Consider the following 22,290-nt stretch of genomic DNA (forward strand, 5'->3'; position numbering starts at 1 on the left):
TACATTTTAACACAACCACCTGTTCCTTTTGTCTTGTGGAATACCTGGTATCCTTTGTACCAAAGAGCTTTGGTAAAAATTACTGAAAACTAGTAAGCAAACGCATTCAGTATCCCTGTATTTCCTGCACACTGAGGGACATCTTGTATAAAGCATGTGCTCGTTTATTCCAAAATTACAAATAAAGATGAATTATAAATGACTAAGTGAATCTAGCAATTAATTGCAGGGTTGCGCCTTTCCTGCCAACGTTTCCTGCTGCAGGGAGCTCATCCAGAACTTATTTGATCACTAATTTTTACACACGTTGGACTGGCCACCCTCACTGTGATTGATTCCGTAGTTTTGCCGCACCCTAAAGACCAATAACATTCTATGTTTGCTTCCAAGCAGATCAGTTTTTGTTTATTTCGGGTATTCTTCTAGGAACTGTTCCCGTTTAAAGTGCACTATGTCAACTATTTGCATGTAAAACAGACGTTGCGTCTAATTCTAGGGAATTCAGCGATCAAAGGTTCAAGGTGCACAGCACACACCCAACACACGGGAGGGAGTTTCTCTAGGCGCGCTTCCCCCTCAGGGCAACCAGAGAGAGAGAACGTAACACGGAAATCCGGCCATCTTAATGGGCGACCTCGCCCTCCAAGCCGGGGGCGGGGCGGGCAAGGCCGCTAAACCCGCCCACTTAAGCGTGAAGGGAATCCTACCCTGCACTTTCGCCCCACCCTCGACGCCTGGCGCGTGGGAGCGGGGGGGGGAGGGGAAGGAGGAAGGACGCAAGCTCCCGCTGCGCATGCCCACTGCTTCGGCCTGGCAGAGGAAGGCGGGCGGGGAAGGATGCTGACTGAGGCCGGCGCTGCGGCTGCTAGACGGGAGCGAGGGGACCTGCGTCGGGCAGGCGCGGTGGGAGCAGCGCCGCGGTCATGCCCAGCTCCCCGTCGGCGCCTCCCGGGCCGGACCCGGAGGAGCACTACGACTTCCTCTTCAAACTGGTGCTGATCGGCGATGCCAGCGTGGGAAAGACGTGCCTGGTGCAGCGCTTCAAGACCGGGGCCTTCTCTGAGCGCCAAGGCAACACCATCGGCGTGGACTTCACCATGAAGAGCCTGGAGATCCAGGGCAAGCGAGTCAAGGTGGGCAGCGGGCGGGCGGACGGGCGGGCGGGCGAGGGATGGGGGACGGGGACGAGGAAGGGAAAGAAAGAGGGAGGGAGGGAAGGAAGTGGCCTCGCGGCCATCCCCCGTCTTATCTCCCTTCGCGCCGCGGGCCGGGCAGGTAACAGGTGTGCGGACAGAACAACAGCTGCGGTCGGGGGAGAAGAAGCTGGCATGGCAACGTCCCTTTCCCGGGAGAGCCAAAGGCGGCCGAACGTCTTCACCAGCCGACCTGCTGACATCCGTGGCTGGGCCGAGAGAATTCGTCGCCAAGGCAGAATTTGCCGAAGGGTTTGTGCTGGCAGGGTTGCATTTTGGATACCTTTTAAAACCATTTAAATCAGGGGTCTCCAACCTTGGCAACTTTAAGGCTTGTGGACTTCAACTCCCAGAATTCCTCAGCCAGCTAGCTGGCTGAGGAATTCTGGGAGTTGAAGTCCACAAGCCTTAAAGTTGCCAAGGTTGGAGACCCCTGATTTAAAAGAAGTAGGATTGGACTCCGTGTCTCTCCCTCTCTCTCTCTCTCTCTCTCTCTCTCTCTCTCTCTCTCTCCCCCCTCCCCCACCCACCCCTTGCTAAGTTCAGAAAGTTTTTTAAAACACACACACACACACACACATTTAGGTACTGCAAGGTTGGTAAAAATGCCTCAAGGGATATTCTTTGCCTTTTTGGAGGTGCTTAAGAAACCTTTGAAAAGCCTCTTAAGCTTCTTGGAGAACCTCAGTGATGATAATTCCAGGCCTATTCAACTAAAACTACCCATAGGAGCTTTTTGGTAATATTTGAAAATAAGATGACATTAGGAGTTCTTTTGTAATTGTGTTGATACACAGTTCCGTGGACTTGGTTTGGAGCCTGTTTGAGTATGAAAGAGTCCACTTTGCTTTTGATAGGAGTCCACTTTGCTTATCTGATGAGTAATAGTAAGTATAAAAACTTGTGACAAACTTTGAGACAAACTTCTTTACTTAACTTAGGAGATGGCTCCACATCTCCTAACTTTTAAGATTCAGTTGGTATTGTTTAGGAATTAGGTTGTAATCCCCATATAAGTAGTTTTGTCATGACAGGGCCCATAACTCATGCAAATATTCTGCTTGTATGCTAAAGCATAGATGGGCAGTCTGGTTTAAGTATCATTCCAGAACAGAATTAACAGAGTTGGAAGGGACTTTAGAGGTCTTCTAGTCCATCCCCCTGCTCAGGCAGGAAACACTATATTGTTCCAGTTCTGTGGAGCATTGTAAAATTAACTGGGAGGATTTTTTTAATGCTTTAAATCAGGATAATTTGAATTTTTAAGTTTTTTCCCTTTTTCATATCTATATGAAAAAGTATATTGTATTGTATATGTATTGTAGACATCTAGATCTGAATACACTAAATATGCCCTTTCACTATTAAAGGTAGATTTTATAAAAATGCCCACGTTTCAGGAAAATACTAGTATTTGCCCTCAGTACAATAAACATGTTTTATTATAGAGAACATGAATGCCTGTAATGTACACTTTAAAAAAAAATAATTGTCATGCTTTGTAATGTGGATCAACAACATTTCATGTACATAAATAAAAGGGGAGGAACTTAGATATCCGGGTAGGATTTTGTAATTTGACCTGGAAAAGTTATTGGCATTGTGTCAAAGAGTTTTAGGATTTTAATTGACTTTAACAGACATGTTGTGTAACTCCTTTATTATATGACACAGTACACCAAAGTGGGCTATAAACCTGTTCACAGCTTGGGAAAGTAAATAGAATGCTTTTCCAGACCTTGTTTTTGAAAGTAATCAAGAAATTTTCCAAAGACAATGTGTGCAATATTTTACAATTAGTTATTGCTAAAGTATAGGTTATTCTTGGTAGGTAAAATTTAGTTATTTATATCCATATGGAAGTTGCTTAATTCTCTTTTATTCCAATCCTAATGTTGTAATAAGATATATAGATATTAACATATATTTAAAAGAAAGCCTTTAAATATACTGATTTAATAATAAAATATTGAAAGAATCAGTGTTGAAAAGGTTCACTTAAACTATTGAATCCAATTCCTACTCTGCACAGGAATCCAAACTGAAATACCTATGACATCTGCTTGAATACATATTTTGAAGGAAAGGTACTATCCTTTGGAATGAGATAGAATAGCTCTTGGCCTACATGTGGGTGACTAGAATTCAGAAGATAACCCAAAAGTTATGCCCAGAAGGTACACCAAAAACATTCCAGCAGGTTCAGCTGTTGATGATTATGAATTGTCTAAAAACAGAGTTTTCTAAGCAAGAAGGGGTTACAGATAAACCTTACTTAGTGACCACAATTGCTTTTCCATTGACTCAGCCTGAAGTTGGGTGTGAGGCATTTCAACTGCAATCATCATAAAATGCATACCAGTTGTGCCCAAGTGCCCAAATGTCAGTTACGTGACTAGAGGGGCATTGTGACAATCATAAATACAAGGACTGGTAGTAGAGTTACTTTTTAAGTATCTTTGGAGCCTAAAATGGTCATTAAATGCAAGATGTGCCTGAATACAGACTTGGAAATACCTTATTCCTGTAAAATAAGTATTCAATGTTATTTGATATAAACATCTTTATTTGGACCTCAATAGTAATCTTGGGTCTTTTTCCGGAAACTGCGGAAATGTGGCAAGGGCCCCTCCAGAATATTCAACAACTGCTCTTGAAACTTTTACTTTAAGAACTTAATGCTGTAGGGAGAGCTGTTTGTGTCTTCTACAGAGACAACTTCTTAGAAGAAAATAAGTCAAAATGCCCCACTGTATGGAGCTTACATAATACCTCTTGAACTACAGTACTTTTAATGCTGATTTTGACAATTGATTGGTTTCAAAGCAAAATATTCAGCCACAACATTTATATGTCAATATTTGCACACAAAGTTGACAAAATTTCTTCTACTAATGTTATTCTCTAAACTCACATTGTTCCATCACATTGTGTGCTTGCTTTTAGCTAAGTTAATAGGCATTATAGTATTAGGATAGTTAGCAAGGAGATGGAACTAATTAATATTTCCATATTTACTATTGCAGCATAAAATAGAGCAGATTTTAAAAGTATTTCGCATAGCATATTAAGAAATAGTCATAGAGCAACTCTATAATGTTTCAAAGACACATAATTTCAAATATGATATGTGCACCTGGTTTTGTATGTAAGTAATACAGGTTTGCAGTGTGATTTTTGCAAAAACTATTAAAATAATTATATTTACTATTTTGAAGTCTATGAGTACAGAAAGAGCTGTTCACATGTTTGCTTGTAAGGCTTGGAACAAGCTGTAGTCTTACATTTTTTCAAAAGCAGAGGGCAGAACTTTATTTTTGCCTCAATAATATATTATGATTTAAGTGGAAAAAATGTGATTAAAATGTATTCCTTGAAAGAAAGGAAGAAATATCTATATACACTATCTATATACAGGTAGTCCTCACTTAGCAACTACCTCATTTAGAGACTGTTCAAAGTTATGACAATTCTAAAACAGTAGGCTTAAAAGACTAGTAGCTTCCACAGCATCCCACAGTCACTTAATTACCATTTGTGATCTTTAAGGATGGCTTCCAACAAACAGAGTCAATGGGGAAGTCAGCAGGAAGTTACAAGTCACAGTCATGTATGTCACGCTTAATCATAGTAGAACTAACATAAGCCTGGCATTGTCCCAGTTGCAGTCAGCTAGTGAAGACTACCTATACTTTTTCATAATTACATGGACTGTTGTTAATAAGAAATGTTAATCAAGACTTTAAATGTAACTGGTTATCAATGTCACCATTTATTTATTGTTTATAATTTTTATAAATCATTCATTCCAGAGGCTCTAGATCATGTTGCCATCACTTGATGTTTTGTGACATTTTCCCCCTTCGCAAAGCTGGGTTGGTTGTGGTCCACGCGTGATACATCCAGCCCACAAGTCACCAGTTTAACACCCCTGCTCAATAATATCAATAATACAGTATGAATAATAATAATAATAATAATCCAATAAAATACAAATAAACCTATAACAAATGCAGTATCTCTAGTGACAAAGATATTACTGCTAATCTTGATTCCTATTCTACAGTATTTCAATACAATCCGTATTTTCAAAATATGTCACTCAGTTCATACGAACACAAGGCAGTGTTTTCTAATGCCAATCCTAAAGTAAATCATATAAAAATCTAAAGCAATACTTTTGTTTAAGTGGTGCCCTTTTGTTGGACTTGAAGTTAAGTATATTCAGAGGAGTGCGGTGCTTCAGAGCTTGTGGGGGTGCACACATAACATGGCCAACTTTGAAAACAAATGTGTCTTCCAGGTATCATAATAGTACTGCAGCAGTAAAGAACGGCTTTGTGATATAAAAAACAAATATAACTGCACTTGTGGTTAGAGGTCAGTTCTCTGTACATCACAGTTATAATTGCCCTAACCTTCCTCCCTTTGTGGAAACCAGTAATGTTGAAGAGTCATGGGTGCTTATCCACCATTGCTCTCTTAAACTTGCTGCTTCACTTTCCTTTGCCAAATAGATCGGGCATGTTGGCTGTGGCAACCCAGCGATAATGTATTGTAATTCAGCTGGAAGTGAAATTATTTTGTGCTGTTTATATGTTTTTCAGTCAGTATGCATAAGAAAAGGTCATCTGATAAGTACAACCAACAACTTATGATTGAAGAACTTACAGGCTTACTTCTTTTTTACTTCCTTTAGTTACAGATCTGGGACACGGCTGGTCAAGAAAGGTTTCGGACTATAACCCAGAGTTACTATCGAAGCGCCAATGGAGCTATTCTAGCCTATGACATTAGTAAGAGAGGCTCTTTCCAGTCCATTCCTCGCTGGATCGAGGATGTGAGGAAATATGCAGGCTCCAATATAGTACAGTTGCTAATTGGTGAGTGTGGAAAGTTGGTAAGACAGAAATAAAAAAAGAATTATGCCTATATATGTATTGGGAGACAATAGCAACTTGTGCAAAGGCATTTTCCTCATTTCCAAAAATAAAAACATTTCTTCCTCATTTTGGATTGGATTGAATTACTGCATAATAATTGATGAAGCAGGAAAAAAAATACTTTCAAGCTCTTATACAGTTTACTTTGTTTACTTCAGCCTTTTATGGTTGTCTCAATATTCCATGCTTTAAGGATCTTTATTTAACAGTATATTTTGACCAAGTCAAGCCACTTTGTGAGTCTGTGCTTTCCTATCTGTTGGGACATGTTCCATGCTTATGCCATGATGGCCCACAGAGTATTAAGTAAAAATCTTTGGGGATTTTTAAATAGGGAATTTTTAAAGGGGGGGAGGGTAAGGTCGGGTGTTGGGGGAAACCCGTCGGGGAGGGTATGTCCAGTCCCAGTGCACGCTCACGACATTATTACAGCCGGTCCGAAGACAGGGGGGGAGGGGTACGTGCAGAGCAAAGAGTATTATTCCATCTGTACGGTAAGTGGGAGAGGCAGATATGGCGGAGGCGGGGGGTCGTATCGTTCTTCGGGAGCACGTGTTCGATGTTTAAAAGCGATCACGTGCTCCGGCCCCTCAGTCCTCACTCGTTCCCCGGAAGGTCAAGACCCTCAGAGCTTGGGTCTTCGGCTGATGCTTTGCAATGCCCGGTCCGTGGTCAACAAGGCTCCCCTGATTTGTGATCTGATTCAGAGGGAGTCCGCGGACTTCATGGGCATTACGGAGACCTGGTTGGGCACAGAAGGGGGTGTACCCCTGGTTGAACTGTGCCCTCCGGGTTTCCGTGCATTCCATCAGCCGAGGGCCCAAGGTAGGGGTGGGGGGGTGGCGGTTGTGATTAAAGAAAGTCTAGGGCCGAGGGAGTCCACTGTTCCTCAGATAGCTGGCTGTGAATCCCTCCTTGTGAAGTGGGGCCACCGGAATCAGATGGGGCTGTTGATCACGTACCTGGCTCCTTGCTGCGTGACTACAGCCCTACCTGAGCTACTAGAGGTGCTTGCTGGCGTGGCGGTTGAGATTCCCAGACTTTTGGTCTTGGGGGATTTCAACCTGCCATCAGCCGGCTTGTCATCAACGGTGGTTCAGGAGTTCCAGGCCTCCATGACGGCCTTGGACCTGATTCAAGTAACTGATGGCCCTACACACATTGGGGGAGGCGCGCTAGACCTGATTTTTATCTCTGGTCAGTGGGTTAATGATCTGGATTTAGGAGATATAGTTAAAGAGCCAGTGTCATGGTCAGATCATTTTCTTCTTCGCCTAGACTTTCGGACCGCTCACCAACGCAGGGAGACGGAGCCAATGCGTTGGTTCCGTCCCAGGCGCCTGATGGACCGGAGAGGTTCCGGACGGAGCTTGGGCCGTTCCCTGAGGATCTTACCCACGGCACGACTGAAGAACTGGTTGCGGCCTGGGAACGGGCCGCGGCTGGGGCTTTGGACCGTGTCGTGCCTTTGCGGCCTCTGACCCGGCGTAGATCTCAATTGGCTCCCTGGTTTTCCGAGGAGCTGAGAGAGATGAAACGCCGGAGAAGACGCCTAGAGAGTACTTGGAGGTCTAGCTGTTCCGAGGCTGATCGGACACTAGTGAGGTCCTTTACTAGGACCTACCTAGTGGCAATGAGGGAGGCGAAGCGTTCCTACGTTTCCACCCTCATTGCATCGGCAGATAACCGCCCGGCCGCCCTGTTTCGGGTGACCCGTTCCCTCCTCCATCAAGAGGGACGGGATGACCCCTTACAGGGACGAGCTGAGGAGTTTAACGGTTATCTATACGATAAAATCGTTCAGCTCCGGGATAGTTTGGACCAAGATTGCGAGGATCCAGCTGAGATGACAGAGACACGTCTTGTTGAGGTTATTTGGGATGAGTTTGATTCTGTGGCTCCCGAGGACATGGACAGGTTGCTGGGGAGGTTACATGCAACTACATGTTTACTGGACCCGTGCCCTTCCTGGTTAGTGCTGGCTGCTCAGGAAGTGACACGAGGCTGGCTCCAGGGGATTATAAATGCTTCTTTGATGGAAGGGGTTTTCCCCGCCGCCTTGAAAGAGGCGGTGGTGAGACCTCTCCTCAAGAAGCCTTCCCTGGACCCAGCTATTTTGGGTAATTACCGTCCAGTCTCCAACCTTCGCTTTGTGGCGAAGGTTGTAGAGAGTGTGGTTGCATGGCAGCTCCCCCGGCACCTGGAGGAAACTGTCTATCTAGACCCGTTCCAGTCTGGCTTCCGACCCGGTTATAGCACGGAGACGGCTTTGGTCGCGTTGGTGGATGATCTCTGGAGGGCCAGGGACAGGGATTGTTCCTCTGCCTTGGTCCTATTAGATCTCTCAGCGGCCTTCGATACCATCGACCATGGTATCCTGCTGCGCCGGTTGGAGGGATTGGGAGTGGGGGGCACCGTTTATCGGTGGTTCTCCTCCTATCTCTCTGACCGGCCGCAGACGGTGTTGACAGGGGGGCAGAGGTCGCCCCGAGGCGCCTCACTTGTGGGGTGCCTCAGGGGTCGATTCTCTCGCCTACCCTGTTCATCATCTATATGAAGCCGCTGGGTGAGGTCATCAGTGGTTTCGGGGTGAGTTATCATCTGTTCGCTGATGATACTCAGCTGTACTTTTCCACCCCGGACCACCCCAACCAAGCGGGCGAAGTGCTGTCCCGGTGCCTGGAAGCTGTACGGGTCTGGATGGGGAGAAACAGACTCAAGCTCAATCCTCCAAGACGGAGTGGCTGTGGATGCCGGCATCCCGGTACAGACAGCTGCATGTGCAGCTGACTGTTGGGGGCGAGTTAATGGCCCCAAAGGAGGTGGTTCGCAACTTGGGCGTCCTCCTGGGTGGGCGGCTGTCTTTTGGTGGACAACTGGCGGGCGGCTCCAGGAGGGCCTTTTACCAAGTTCGCTTGGTTCGCCAGTTGCGCCCCTCCCTTGACGGGGATGCCTAATGCACGGCCACCCACGCTCTGGTTACGTCTAGGCTGGATTATTGCAATGCTCTCAACATGGGGCTGCCCTTGAGGTGCACCGGGAGGCTGCAGTTAGTCCAGAATGCGGCTGCGCGAGTAGTAACGGAGCCGCTCGTGGCTCCCACGTGACATCGCTGCTCCGTAGCTTGCACTGGCTTCCTGTGGTCTTTGGTGCGCTTCAAGATTTTGGTAACTATCTTTAAAGCGCTCCATGGCTTAGGACCCGGTACTTACGAGACCGCCTGCTGTTACCCTTTGCCTCCCACCGACCAGTGCGCTCTCACAGAGAGGGTCTCCTCAGGGTGCCGTCCGCCAAACAGTGTCGGCTGGCGGCCCCAGGAGTAGGGCCTTCTCTGTGGGGGCAGTGACGCCTGGAACGAACTTCCCCTGGCCTGCGTCAAGTGCCTGATCTTCGGACCTTCCGTCGTGAGCTCAAAACATATTTATTTATTAAAGCGGGACTGGCATAATTTGGGTTGAATTTTAAATTGGGTATTCTTAATATTTTTAAATTTTTAAATCTAAATTTTAATAATCAGCCTTTAAAATTTGCTCTTTTTAAATGTTGTTTTAAATGGTATATATTTTGTTTTTATTTTGGCTGTACACCGCCCTGAGTCCTTCGGGAGAAGGGCGGTATAAAAATTTAATAAAATAAAAAATAAATAATAAATTAAGATGTTGAAAAGTATGCATGATGCTGGCATTCAATTATTCAAAATGAGATTCTCTTCACTAGTATGCAACTGATAAACTGATAAATAAAATTTGAAATTTTTCATCTGTTAGGTATCTCTGTCCCTTTTGGGCAGGTTTCTGACATAAGAACTGGCAAAAAGTGAACAAATGTAATATAAAAATTCATTGTCATTAGTTCCAGAGATAACTAAATGCAATATAAGTAATATCCTATTAATACAGGAACATATTGGAAGGAGTAAAAAGCTCATTTCCTGAGACTGAAGTATTATGTTGAAACGCAGGGTTTGTCAACATCAAAGTGGGATAGAATTATAAATCCAGGATCCAAAAAATTAATGTTATACTTTCCAGTGGCTCAGATTTATCTATTTTATCTATTTTTATCTCTTTATCCTGATATTTCATTGGCTGTTTTTTGTCATCTCTGAGGTAACTGTAGTATCTGATCTCTAGGCTGGTTATTTGCATCACTTCTGAGATCCTTCAACACAGTTTTATCTATTCCTGCCATTGTCTTTTTCCCTTGGCTTCCCCACCTGAACATTTCCCCTATTCTCCAGAATCCACATTTAAAAATTAATCTTATCAACAATTCTGTTTTCTGCTAGGAAACAAGTCTGACCTAAGTGACCTTCGGGAGGTTCAACTAGAAGAGGCTCAGAGTCTGGCTGAACACTATGATATCATCTGTGCCATAGAGACTTCTGCAAAGGACTCCAGCAATGTGGAGGAAGCTTTTGTGAAGATGGCCACAGAGCTAATGATGAGGCATGGAGGCCCTGTGTTCAGTGAGAAAAACACAGACAGCATCAAACTTGACAGCAAGGATGTGGTAGAAGGGTGGGGGTGTGGCTGCTGATCATAACAATTTCTCTAATTGTTACTGGAATTTAGAGGATACATTCCCTTCTCCTTTGCCCTGGGTCTCCTCTATACATAAACACTTTGCACAAGCTTTGTGTTTTGTAAGTTAAGGGATTAACATTTGCAGCATGTTTTTAATATGAAGGAACTTTCTTGTGTAGATCTGAAACTGTGTAGCAGTCATTCCGTAGCAATTTCTACTAGATTTTTTTTTAGAGGAATTAGTGCAATTTGGCAGTAAATTGCACAAAATGAAGCTACTAAAATATCTTCATACAAAATGGTCTGAGTGCAAAACTGCTAGTTTACTATTCACTGACATCTCAGTAAGGGACTTATCAACTTGGATGACATTTAATGCTTTTATGGCAGCAAGTTTTCAGGCTGCCTGTTTCTCTTCACATTCCAGGGGGAAAAATGTATTTAAACTTACAAATGGTAACATATTTTTTAGGGATATTTCAAGTATGAAATATTCAATTTTCTGCATAGGATATAGCAGCTGAACTCCTTAAATTATGGAATTGTGCTTTCCTGGATACTAATACTGCTATACAAGATGTGCAAAACGAGCATTTTTCTCCTTTTTTTTTCCAAATAGAGAAAGCAGTAGCAATTGTATAATATATAGAGCAAGGCTCTCCAATCTTGGCAACTTTAAGCCTTGTGGACTTCAACTCCCAGAATATCTCAGTCAGTTTTGCTTTGCTGGCTGAGGAATTCTAGGAGTTGAAGTCCACAAAGCTTAAAGTTACCAAGATTGGAGACACCTGACATAGAGGTTTTGTTTTGTTTCATTTCATATTCACCTCAGAAGACTTGATCCTGAACACATTTCACTGGATAGTAGTTCCATGGGTTTCAGTGGAATTTTCTTGGAAGTAAATGCCTTTGAAACTATATAGGGCTTTATTTCAAATAGGCTGAAAATTATAAGTTAAGATAGATTTAATAGTTTATTTTGCACAATTGATATAGATTCCTTAGTTAATACTATAGATTGGTGATTCTCGTCTTCATTAATTTCAATATGGTTAGCATACTTCAGAGAAACAGTTTATTTGAATACCTGTCCCTTCAATCCTAACCTCTTCTTCTTTCATTACTATTGAGCATATTACAAATTATCCCAGCTAGAGGATTTCCCCCCCCCCCCATTTTTCGGTATTTTCAACAATTATCGAGTTGGCTCTTTTTGAACTTTATCTGGTCAGTGGTATTAAGTTGTTAATAAGTATATGGTAAATGTTGAATTATGTGTAGGAGATAATTGGTCATTTTCGTAAACTGACCGATCATAGTACAGAGCTCTCAAAATCATCAAACAGTTGCTTTGTTTTGTAAGACAATGGCTCAGGAATTCTCATTATAAGGCATATTTGCTAATTTTATAAGATACTTCTTTTATATCATAGGCCCTGGGTTTCCTACTGTTCACTCCTTACCCATTTCTTCTGCCCTTGATTTCTTCCATTATGCTACAACACAATTTTCAAGTTAGCTTCCATGCTATTTTTTTCAGGACAAATCAGTAGCATATATTGTAGAAGAAGTCTGCAATCTATTAGTCAAAAACTGCTGAACTATTTCTACTTTGTTAATTTAAGATAAATATCCTTGTTTACATTGGCCAGTGGTTTAGAAGTGCAGATATTAATAACTATTGCCTTTTTAGAGCACCTTAAGCTGGGAAATGAAGAATAATTATAATGACTGCAAATCTTCCAAGCAACTTTTCAGTGTCCAACATTATTTCTAATGGGCCCTAGGCACCTGTCTGAGAATCAAAGATTTTGAATGAAATCCTTGCAGTCAGTTATGTTAAAACGGGTTTGATACAATGGTACTATTATGGCCATGAATACCTCCCTGAGCACCCATAGGCTTTCTAACCCATCTGATTTTTTTAAAAAAAGATTTCTTACTTTTAAAAAATCAAATGTGAAACTAACATAATATGCTTTCAAACTTGTGGATATGCCCAATGCGTTTGTCTAATCTATTTTAGGAAAATGCTTAGCGTTTTATGATTGGAAACAAGTTTCAGTTCAGTTAGCAGAGATTAGGATAACACTAGTTTTGAGAGATTGCTTTTGTAGAAGATCAATATGAGAAAGTTAAAACACTTGAACCTGTTTTAATTTTTGCAGTATAAAGTTGTCTGGCTGTATTATTTACCTTACTACTCGAATTTTGATTCCAGTGATTATCCTGATGAATGTTTTTATTGAAATTTCAGAATAGTAGCTTTAAAATTGAATGTTTTGTAAGATGTAGAAGAAAGGGGCCTTAATTTCAGTTAGATGTAGTTTTATAATTATGTCTCCATAGAAAAGAGGTAACGCCTGAGAGATGCGGCTTCTAAATTCTATTTTATAGATATAGATATAAACCAGATTTCTTCAGGTTTATTGTATCCAGCCTTTTATTCCTAAGCAGTGATTACTAACAGAACATTGGCATTACAGAAATGGTTGATTTCGTGCTGTGAATCCAATACTTTAAGAATTAATATTATATAATTTCAGTTTCTGCAGCTGAGTCCTTGAAAATGAAAGAAAAAAATGAAACTGAATAATCTTAGCATGATTGATTGAACCAAGCACAGATCCTAAATTCATCTCCTCATATAGTAGCTTTTATATCATGCATCTGTACACTTTTCAAGCCATAGGTAACCCCTTTCCAAAAGGCTGAGGTTTTGGCAAAATCCTGCACAAGGAATTTGATGGGTGCTACCTTTTAATCATTTCTGTATGAGAGAGGGCAGTTTAAGAATAGTCCCTGCATATCTTATGCATATGTAGAAGGACAAGTTTGATTTTCCAAGAGTTAAATGAGAGAGTATACCCAACTCAGTAAATAAAACTAAGACGAAAGAATTATATCAGCTCCATTTCCAGTTATTAAAACATGAAAACAAATTTAAATCAGTTTCTTTTAAAATGCAGCATAAAATTTGATGTCATTCATCATTGCATTCTTAAGAATATTTATTTCCCGGAAGGGAGACACCTATGGGGTTTCAGCATAGCAAGATCATCAGAAAGTATAAAAAAGAATCCACAAAACAAATATATATTTTGATGAAAACTGAGCGATTAACCAAAGAGGGAAATTTCAATATCTGTGATATAACCATTGGTGAATCCTGCACTTACTAGTTTAGTATCAGTCTGACTCCAGGTGGGAAGGAACTCAGCCTTCAGTGGACGATTTAATGGACACGTTGGTTTAGAAATGGCGAGTTCTTTCTTCACCGTGGCAGAAAGGGCTGCAAAGATCTCGGCCTATTAGTGATCTAAGGAATTGATGCTACTGTATTTCAAGCCAATCTGATATAACGGTGTGCCAATAATGATTTTTTTAAAAGAGGATTCTGTGAATGGACATTTTTTTGGGGGGGTTGTTACATTATTTATATAAATGTGTTCAAGTGTTATGTGAATAGACTCCTTTCATATTGGTTTCGTAGGGCTATAGTTCGGTAAACATTCCCAAAAATAATTGAGAGCACACAGTTACTTCAGAATTAACTTGCTGCTTCATATTGCTAATACACATTTTAGCAGCTAAGATTCTTTAGTATTTTATAATGTGATGTAAACTGTTTATTTATTTGTTCCCAGGTTGGAAAGCAATAGCTTTCCTCAAATTGATTTTTATGAGCTGTTAAGATGGGGTTGCATAGTACTGACACAGTTACCAATTTCTTTTCTTTCTCCATACATACTGCACTTCAGTAATTATTGTACAAAGACTAGCTCTTGCTTCAATTATTCATTGCAAGGACAAGAAAATTAAAGACCAGATTTTAGAGAATATTACAAATCTGTCTTATATTACTTCTATTGAATTTCTGGTAAACCTACAAATTGGAAACAGAATAGTGCAAGATTGTCTGGGCCCCTGCAAGCTTTTCTGTAATTTGCAGGTATTTGGGAGAATGGTGGCCATGATATTGCTGTTGCAAATTTCAATTAAAAGTTAATCTTCAGGGCCCTTCTTTATATGAGGAGTTGAATAGGATGCCTCTCCAAGTAGTAAGGCAATCCATACGGATTCATTACAATCTTCTCCTGGGAAAGTTGAAGGAAAAAGACAATCATCCTTGTGCAATGACAAATAAGAACTTAAGTAGTGTACAGTGTAATAGCCTTGGGGGTATCTTCAGTGGAAATACTGAAGATTGAACCTGTATCTGAGCTAGTGGCTTGAACATAAATTTTAAAAGACAAAATTGTCAAAATATTTAGTGACCCCATTATCAGCAGGAAGAATTCAGTCAAGAACATTGTTTTTCTTTAGTCTTTTGAATAGAATGGAAGTATTGTATGGAGAAACCTGTTTGGAAAAGAGTCATATTTCAAATGGATTTTTTCAGTAAAATATAAAAATAGCTGTATGTCATAAGGAGTGGGAAACATTTATTTACTTGCAGCAAAAATATGAATTTAAACTCCATGCCTGTTTCTTTAAAGACTCAGGGCTCTTCACAGCACCTCTATGTGCTGTTGATCACTGTTTGACTGTTCCGGTAATGCTAAAAAAATCTCATTGGCCTTTAACCATAATGTAGATAATCTGTAGGATTAATTATGTTTATAAAAATTCATTATTTTGTCTAAATCTGTTTTTAATGTAATACTATAAAACAATTGCAAACTCTGTTAGTCTTGTCTGTTCTGACATAAATACTACCTATTTACATTCCAAATACACAGGCACACACATAGAGGCACACACAGGGGCGCGCATATACATACAGTCACATTCCATGGATTTATATTTGTCTGGCACTCTCTAGCATAAAATAATATGGAGGTTTCAGGTAAATGAAATGAAGCACATGAAACGTGCCAGAGTCAGTTTGAGATATTAAATGCCTAACTATTGAAAACCATTCTCAGATTTTTAAACATTTCAGATGAACTACTTTTCTTGCACAGATAGTAAATTTTATGGTCTGTTTTTTGCATAAAATGCAGGGGAATATGCTACAGAAATACGATTGTAAATGATAGTATTAGATATGTATCATGCAGTTTAGAACAGACTGCTTTTTGTGACAGTTTGAAAAATAAAGTACACTGAATTATGTCTAAAATTGGTTCCAGCTTTTCCAAAATAATACCTTTGAAGTCTTATGATAGAAATGTGCAGACACAATTTATGGCTTTAAAATTTTTAAAAATTTTCTAACAATCTATCTCCTAGGGAAATTCTTTAACACAACTGCTGAGAGAATTATATAGTTTATACCCAGGTTGTTCCAGACTTTAAATGTTATTTATGATTAATGCTTTCATTTTCAATATACTATGATTGATTGGCAGATTAGGCAGAATTATTGTTTACTCTTTGTAACCCAATGGATAGACCTTCTCCAGGTCTCCAATCTGGCCTTTCAGGACTTCCAATTCTGCAACTCTTGCTGAGTCAATTCCATCATGGCAATTCCATCTTGCCATTATCTATCTGTCTTTTTGTTCCTTTCACCTTTACTACCATTATGGATTTTCAAGAGATCTCAGTCTTTTCGTCATGTAAATAAACATGTTTATTTTGTTTTGGTATTCCTTGGATTTCTCAGCTTCCAGCTTCGGTATCTTTACCAACATCTTTGTAAATCTACTCTTCATCTCTTTGAATGGTTCTCTGAAATTCTTTGTTAAGTTGTCCCAAAGGTGCTTTTTCCAAAAACAACTCGGCTTCCTTTGTTTTTCCTTTTCTCATCCAAAAAGCTTCTTCAGTTCAGTGAATGAGAAGCGAAATATCTTCAAGGACAAACAAAGAAAGTCCAGTTGCCTTTTGAAAAAGCACCTCTGGGACAACCATGACTTGGATGACTGAGAATCTCCATAGGCATCTTTGTTAAGTTCCTGAAAATTTGGATTTCTTGGCTTTGGCTTTTCTTCCCTTTTTGGCAATTTCCAAAGTGCATTCTGACGGTAGCTTTCCTTCATTGGTGTTTTGAAGACCATGTAAGCAATAAATAAATCATTGGGTTGACTGATAAGTCATTCTTTTGCTTCATTCAGTTTTCTAGGTCATATATAGTAGTACAACTACTTTCTGCTTTACTATTTCCAGCTTTGGCATCTTAATTTCCAGCCACAACTGACATATTTTGCTTGAATTTTCTATCAATTGATTGAACAATTGGACTTGACCATAACATCCATCAACCCCCCTTGTGTTTTGCATTAGTGATTGGAGTATAATTTGGATGTCATTTTAAAAGGGTTGTCTATAAATCTGACTGATATTATTTGGTCATTAACTGCATTGTACCTAAGTAACTGATTGAAAAACTGTCCACTTGCAGTCCATCTTAGTTTGCTGATGCCTAAGGTAGGTAGGTAGGTAGGTAGATAGATAGATATTTGATTGATTTCATTTTCCAATGTGTTGAGTTTTACTGTATTCATGCTTCTTATTTCCATTGTTTCTTCTGTAATTCTGTCTTTGCAGTTTTATATTTTCTCTTTCTGCACGGAAGCACCTGCAAATAGATGCCCCAAAGACTTTAATTCTTTCATAAATACCATTAAACATTAGTACTGCTACACAGCTCTTTCTCAGTAATATGTTGAATGCCATCCAATCTGAGCGGTCCACCATCTTTCAGCACTTTACATTGTCTATCCATATGGTTTCCTTACAAGATTAGTTTATCATTGCTTTCTCTTGTGCACTGTTTAACTGGTTTTGTTCTTGGCACTAAAGTGATCATCCACCTCCAGCATCTTCCTATATCACAGTTGCTTGATATAGGTGCCTTTTCTCACCAGCTGGGCAGTTGGGTGGCCTTCATGCCCTGAATTACTCTGCAGGGAGTATCTGTCTTGGCATGCACCCCCAATGTTCTTTGCTCACCCTCTTTGGAATAAACCACTGCTACCACCATCATGAGGTCAGAAGAAAATGTATATTACAGAAAATGTTCACTTATCTCTTAATTGAATTATTGTTTATTGGATGACATTTAGACTTGGCAAAGCAGACAAAAAAATACAGTTAACCAGTATTGGATTTATTTTTTTTTGTTCTATGGAAGATAACTCATTTATAAAAATATTAAAATTTCAATTAATTTTTTAAAAACTGCATTTTAAAAAAGATGTCTGCTTTATGTATTTATTTACAATACTGTACAACGTTTATTTTAATTCATAGTCTATGCAAAAATGTTAAAATTTGAAAAATGTATTTCATTTAGCCCCTTCCCTTTGGGCTTTAGAAAATGTCTGGAATTGGGAAATGTCAGAAGTACATAAGCACATATGTATAGTTATGTCTGCAACATCACTACCGCAACAGATTAAAAGAGAGTATCAAATGGCATAGCAGATGATCTAATCTACATACAATCAATTATGCAATCTCAGTTTTTATGTTACATATAAGCATGTAGAACAGAAGAGACTTTGCACATCTCTCTTTGCACATCTGTAAAATGTTGAGAGAAATTGTATGCTTCTGATGGAGCAAGGAAAAAGAACTTTGTCCTATTTCCCCTTTCTAATGTACAATGTGTTTTCACATCTTTGACAAAGATTTAAAAATGTAAATATAGTCAGATTATGCACCACTTTCTCTGAAGTCTTTTCCTTTTAAAACTAAGCAACAGCAGAATTTATGTCTGCTTCCCATCAATCTCCCTACTCCACCCTTGGATTCTCTGACCCAGTTATGATAATGGCATTGGTTCTGTGCATTGATTTCTAGCTTACATAATTAGGGAGATGACATCATCCTTTTTTCTGAGTTTCAAACTTGAAGATCAGTTCCATTGTAAATCATTTGACTTTTTTGTGAATATAACAAAATATAAGAATATATCTGCCTCCCTCATGGTGCTTGAAATCCTAAATTCCAATTTAACTGTATAACTAGTATAGACATTTTCAGGGTGTCATAAATAGTGAGGCAATCTGAAATATTTATGGTTACATAAAATGCTCATTAGATCGTAACTTACCTCCTCTCATTGCATTCTGGGAAATAAAGTGCATGTATAATTCACAGGCATGCTTTTGTTATATCGATTATGGCAAATGTCTGCACTAAAAATTTAACATGGGATTTTCAGGTATTTGAATTGTGATGAACAAAGTGTGGAGAAGCTTGTCCTATTTCTTCTCCCAAAAATAATGTTTGAGTCATTTGGGTTTTTAAGATCTGCCTATTTTCTCAAGTTCTCAAATTATTAGGTTTCTTGTTTCAATTAATCAACAGTCATCACCTGGGGATACCCTCTATCCTAAATTCCATAAATTAGATGTATGGGCTGGATCAAACCTTCTTTCACAGATTTCCATGGAGAATTCCAAATGTGACCAAATGTGCATCTTCATAGGAGATGAATGTTCAAAGCTGATACTGATATTGCAGTGCAGATAAAATACATACCTCCATCCACTCCCAGACATGAGAGGACACATCTGTCTCTCAATTAGGGATAGGATATATAGACTGTTGCCATTTTTTAAAATCTGGCCAACATAGTGTATATAATACAAAAATGCAAAATTGCGATCTGTGGAGAAACGGAGTGAGCTTTATTTTAAATACGGAGCTTGTGCCTTAGAAATGGTTCTGACTAAAAGTGAAAGGCCAGATATTAAATGCACATTTTTTTTGCATAGCTACACACACAGCCCAAGTTTAACGAAGATTGGACACATTATTTGCAATTGACTGATTTCTGCCATAATCAATAAAGTACAAGTTCCTTAAGATTGGTATTATGCATGTTTAAAATAAAAGTATTGGCGTGACTGGGGCAATCCTAGTAGCATCCCTAGTTTACACATCCTGGCTAATATGACTTCTAATGCTGTCAGAACCAATGAGTGCTAAAGGAGAGAAAGAAAGTAATTGGTTTGCTCTAACCTTGCCGTCTTTCTGCTTGGAAATACTCTGCCTTTCTCAATTGCTTTCCTACTTTTGAAAATACGATTTGGAAACATGTTGATGTTGGTTGTTTTACTAAGAATAAGATTTCAGCATTTATGTGTGTATTATCATCTCATTGCTTTTAAGCTTAGCTATAACCCGATGGCAGAATTTGTGGAAGGTACAATAGGACAGGTGCAAGTATTTCTAGACTGAGTTGTAATGGTAGAGATTTGTGTCAGTAAATATAGCTTTGTCTGAAATCTAACAGAGCATCTGCACAATTTTTGAAGTGAGGGCTGGTTTTTTTTAGACAAATCTTTTAGTGGTGTGGGCTAACAAAGGTTCGTCATATGCTCTGTGCAGTAATTGTGCCTAACTAACTGGTATAGCCTGACTTTTAAAATCTCTTGTCCTAAGGACAGGCAGCTTTTCTACTAGCTGGTTCATACACTTAGTAAGATAAAGCACCAATTCATATTGAATTCACTACTTCATTTCCAAAGGGTTTGAAGAAGTCTGATGTTATTGAATTGTTCTCCATTTTTTGAAAACAGTTTTATTGCTTGTAATAAGGCTTCTTGGGAACAGACATAGAGGCCCATCTGTCTTGTTTTCCCTTATATAGAGTTTACTAGAAGAGGTGAAAACAAGATAACAAGGGAACAGAGTATCAATGTTGACATTTTATTGGCACCTATTTATGGATTTATTAAAAAAGTTTATTTTTAAAAACTATAAAATTTACTTTTTTTGGTAAAATATAGCAAAATCTGTAGCAAATACATTGTACTGTCTATAATTAAAATGAGCATTTGGCTATTACACTGTGTGTTTCTTTTTTTTTATATAAAAAAGTTTTATTTTTACATTTATATCCAACAGGACCCAGATTATTGGGGGGGCAATAAGTTGACTTTGTAAAAATATACAAATAGAATGAGACTATTGCCTTATACACTGTAAGCCGCCCTGAGTCTTCGGAGAAGGGCGGGATATAAATGTAAACAAAAAAAAAAACACAACTCATCCAATGTACAGTCATATACAATTAGTCGGGCTTGCCCAGTCACCACCCCCTCCTTTTAACTCTCTTCCCTCTTCTACCTTCTTCTACTTTCCAGACCTTCCTCCCCTTCTCTGATCAACATCCTCTCCTCCCTCCACCCTATACCTTCCTTCTCCCTCTTCTACCCCTCTTCCTTCCTCTTCTCCCTCTTCTACCCCTCTTCTCCTGTTTCCTACCTCCTACTCTCTCCTCTTTTCTCCCTCCCCACCATTCTAAAATGGTAGCTGGGCAGACCCGACCCTACATTAATTATATTTATACATCTTCAATAATCCCTGTACATTAACATTAATACTTACACACTGTAAGCCGCCCTGAGTCTTCGGAGAAGGGCGGGATATAAATGTAAATAAATAAATAAATAAATAACCATCACTCCACCCTCAACCCCCCCCATTTCCCCTCCCCCTTACCCCCCCCCCCGACTTCCCAGAACAAAATGCAGGGTATCAAAACTAACAACCATAATCCAAAATAAATCTTAAATTATAATCTCTAGTCACTCCACACATAATCACACTCTCAATTCCCCTCTCCTTCAAAAATATATCTAATACAAAATATTTCCTAAATTTACTCATATGCTATTCGATATTTTTTTATCTGATACTTATTTTGAATATAATCAATCCACATTTTCCATTCTAAAATATATTTTTCTTGTGTATAGTCTTTCAAATAAGCAGAAATTTTTGCCATTTCTGCCAGATTTGATACTCTGAGTGTCCATTCTTCAATTGTAGGTAATTCTTTCTTCCAATATTGAGCAATCAAAAGTCTTGCAGCTGTTATTAAGTTCAAAATCAATTTAGTTTCTATATCTGTACAATCCATAATTATTCCTAGTAGAAAGAACTGTGGAGTAAACTTAATCTTTTTCAGAATGTTCTGCATTAATCCACCATACTTTAATCCAAAATGCTTTAACTTTTTTACAAGTCCACCATATATGGTAATAAGTGGCATCTTCACAGTCACATCTCCAACATTTAGCCTGTACATTAGGATACATACATGACAACTTTTTGGGGTCTAAATGCCATCTATAAAACATCTTATAAAAATTTTCTCTCATATTTTGCGCTTGTGTAAATTTAACATTCCTCACCCAAATTCTTTCCCAAATTTCCAACATTATTGGTTGCTGAAAATTTTGTGCCCACTTAATCATAGAATCCTTAACCAATTCAGTCTCTGAGTCTATTTCTACTAATACATTATACAACCTCTTAATATACACTGTGTGTTTCTTAATTAACTGCCATCTCACGTTATTCAATTCAGTCAGCAAAGCAAATAAATATTGAAATCAAAAGAATTATGTGAATTCCACTCCCAACCTCCCCAAAAAAACAACTTTATCCATTAGGAAAGAGGATTGATCAAGCAATGGCCAAAGTGACAAATACCTTCATCATTTTTCAGCTGATTGCAGCAATAATTACTGTGTTCACACATTATACTCGGCCAAGGATCACAGCTGAAATCTGCACTTAATATTTAATAATTTGGAGGCAGATAGAAGCTACACTTTGTACAGCACTTTTATGTTTTGTTTTAACAGTAGTAATGTGATTTTCAGCAGTAAAGGAACTAGCAGTCAAGAAATACGCCATGGACTAGCACTTGGTTGAGTATCA

General features: G+C 39.3%; 1 protein-coding gene across 2 annotated transcripts; it reads left to right on the top strand.

Annotated features, from left to right (window-relative positions):
* Positions 1 to 794: 794 nt before the first annotated feature.
* Positions 795 to 20,406, top strand: RAB43 (RAB43, member RAS oncogene family). 2 transcript variants are annotated; one of them, XM_058168340.1, is made up of 3 exons: positions 795 to 1,133; positions 5,899 to 6,076; positions 10,425 to 20,406. In XM_058168340.1, exons 1-3 carry the CDS (start codon positions 924 to 926, stop codon positions 10,673 to 10,675), a joined length of 639 nt encoding a protein of 212 aa, XP_058024323.1. In that variant the 5' UTR covers positions 795 to 923; the 3' UTR covers positions 10,676 to 20,406. The 2 variants fall into 2 exon arrangements, with proteins under 2 accessions (XP_058024323.1, XP_058024322.1); XM_058168339.1 differs by having other exon boundaries at positions 800 to 1,133; positions 5,893 to 6,076.
* The last annotated feature ends 1,884 nt before the right edge of the window (positions 20,407 to 22,290 follow it).

Source organism: Ahaetulla prasina, chromosome 2 (genome assembly GCF_028640845.1).
Source record: "Ahaetulla prasina isolate Xishuangbanna chromosome 2, ASM2864084v1, whole genome shotgun sequence".
Taxonomy (NCBI): domain Eukaryota; kingdom Metazoa; phylum Chordata; class Lepidosauria; order Squamata; family Colubridae; genus Ahaetulla; species Ahaetulla prasina.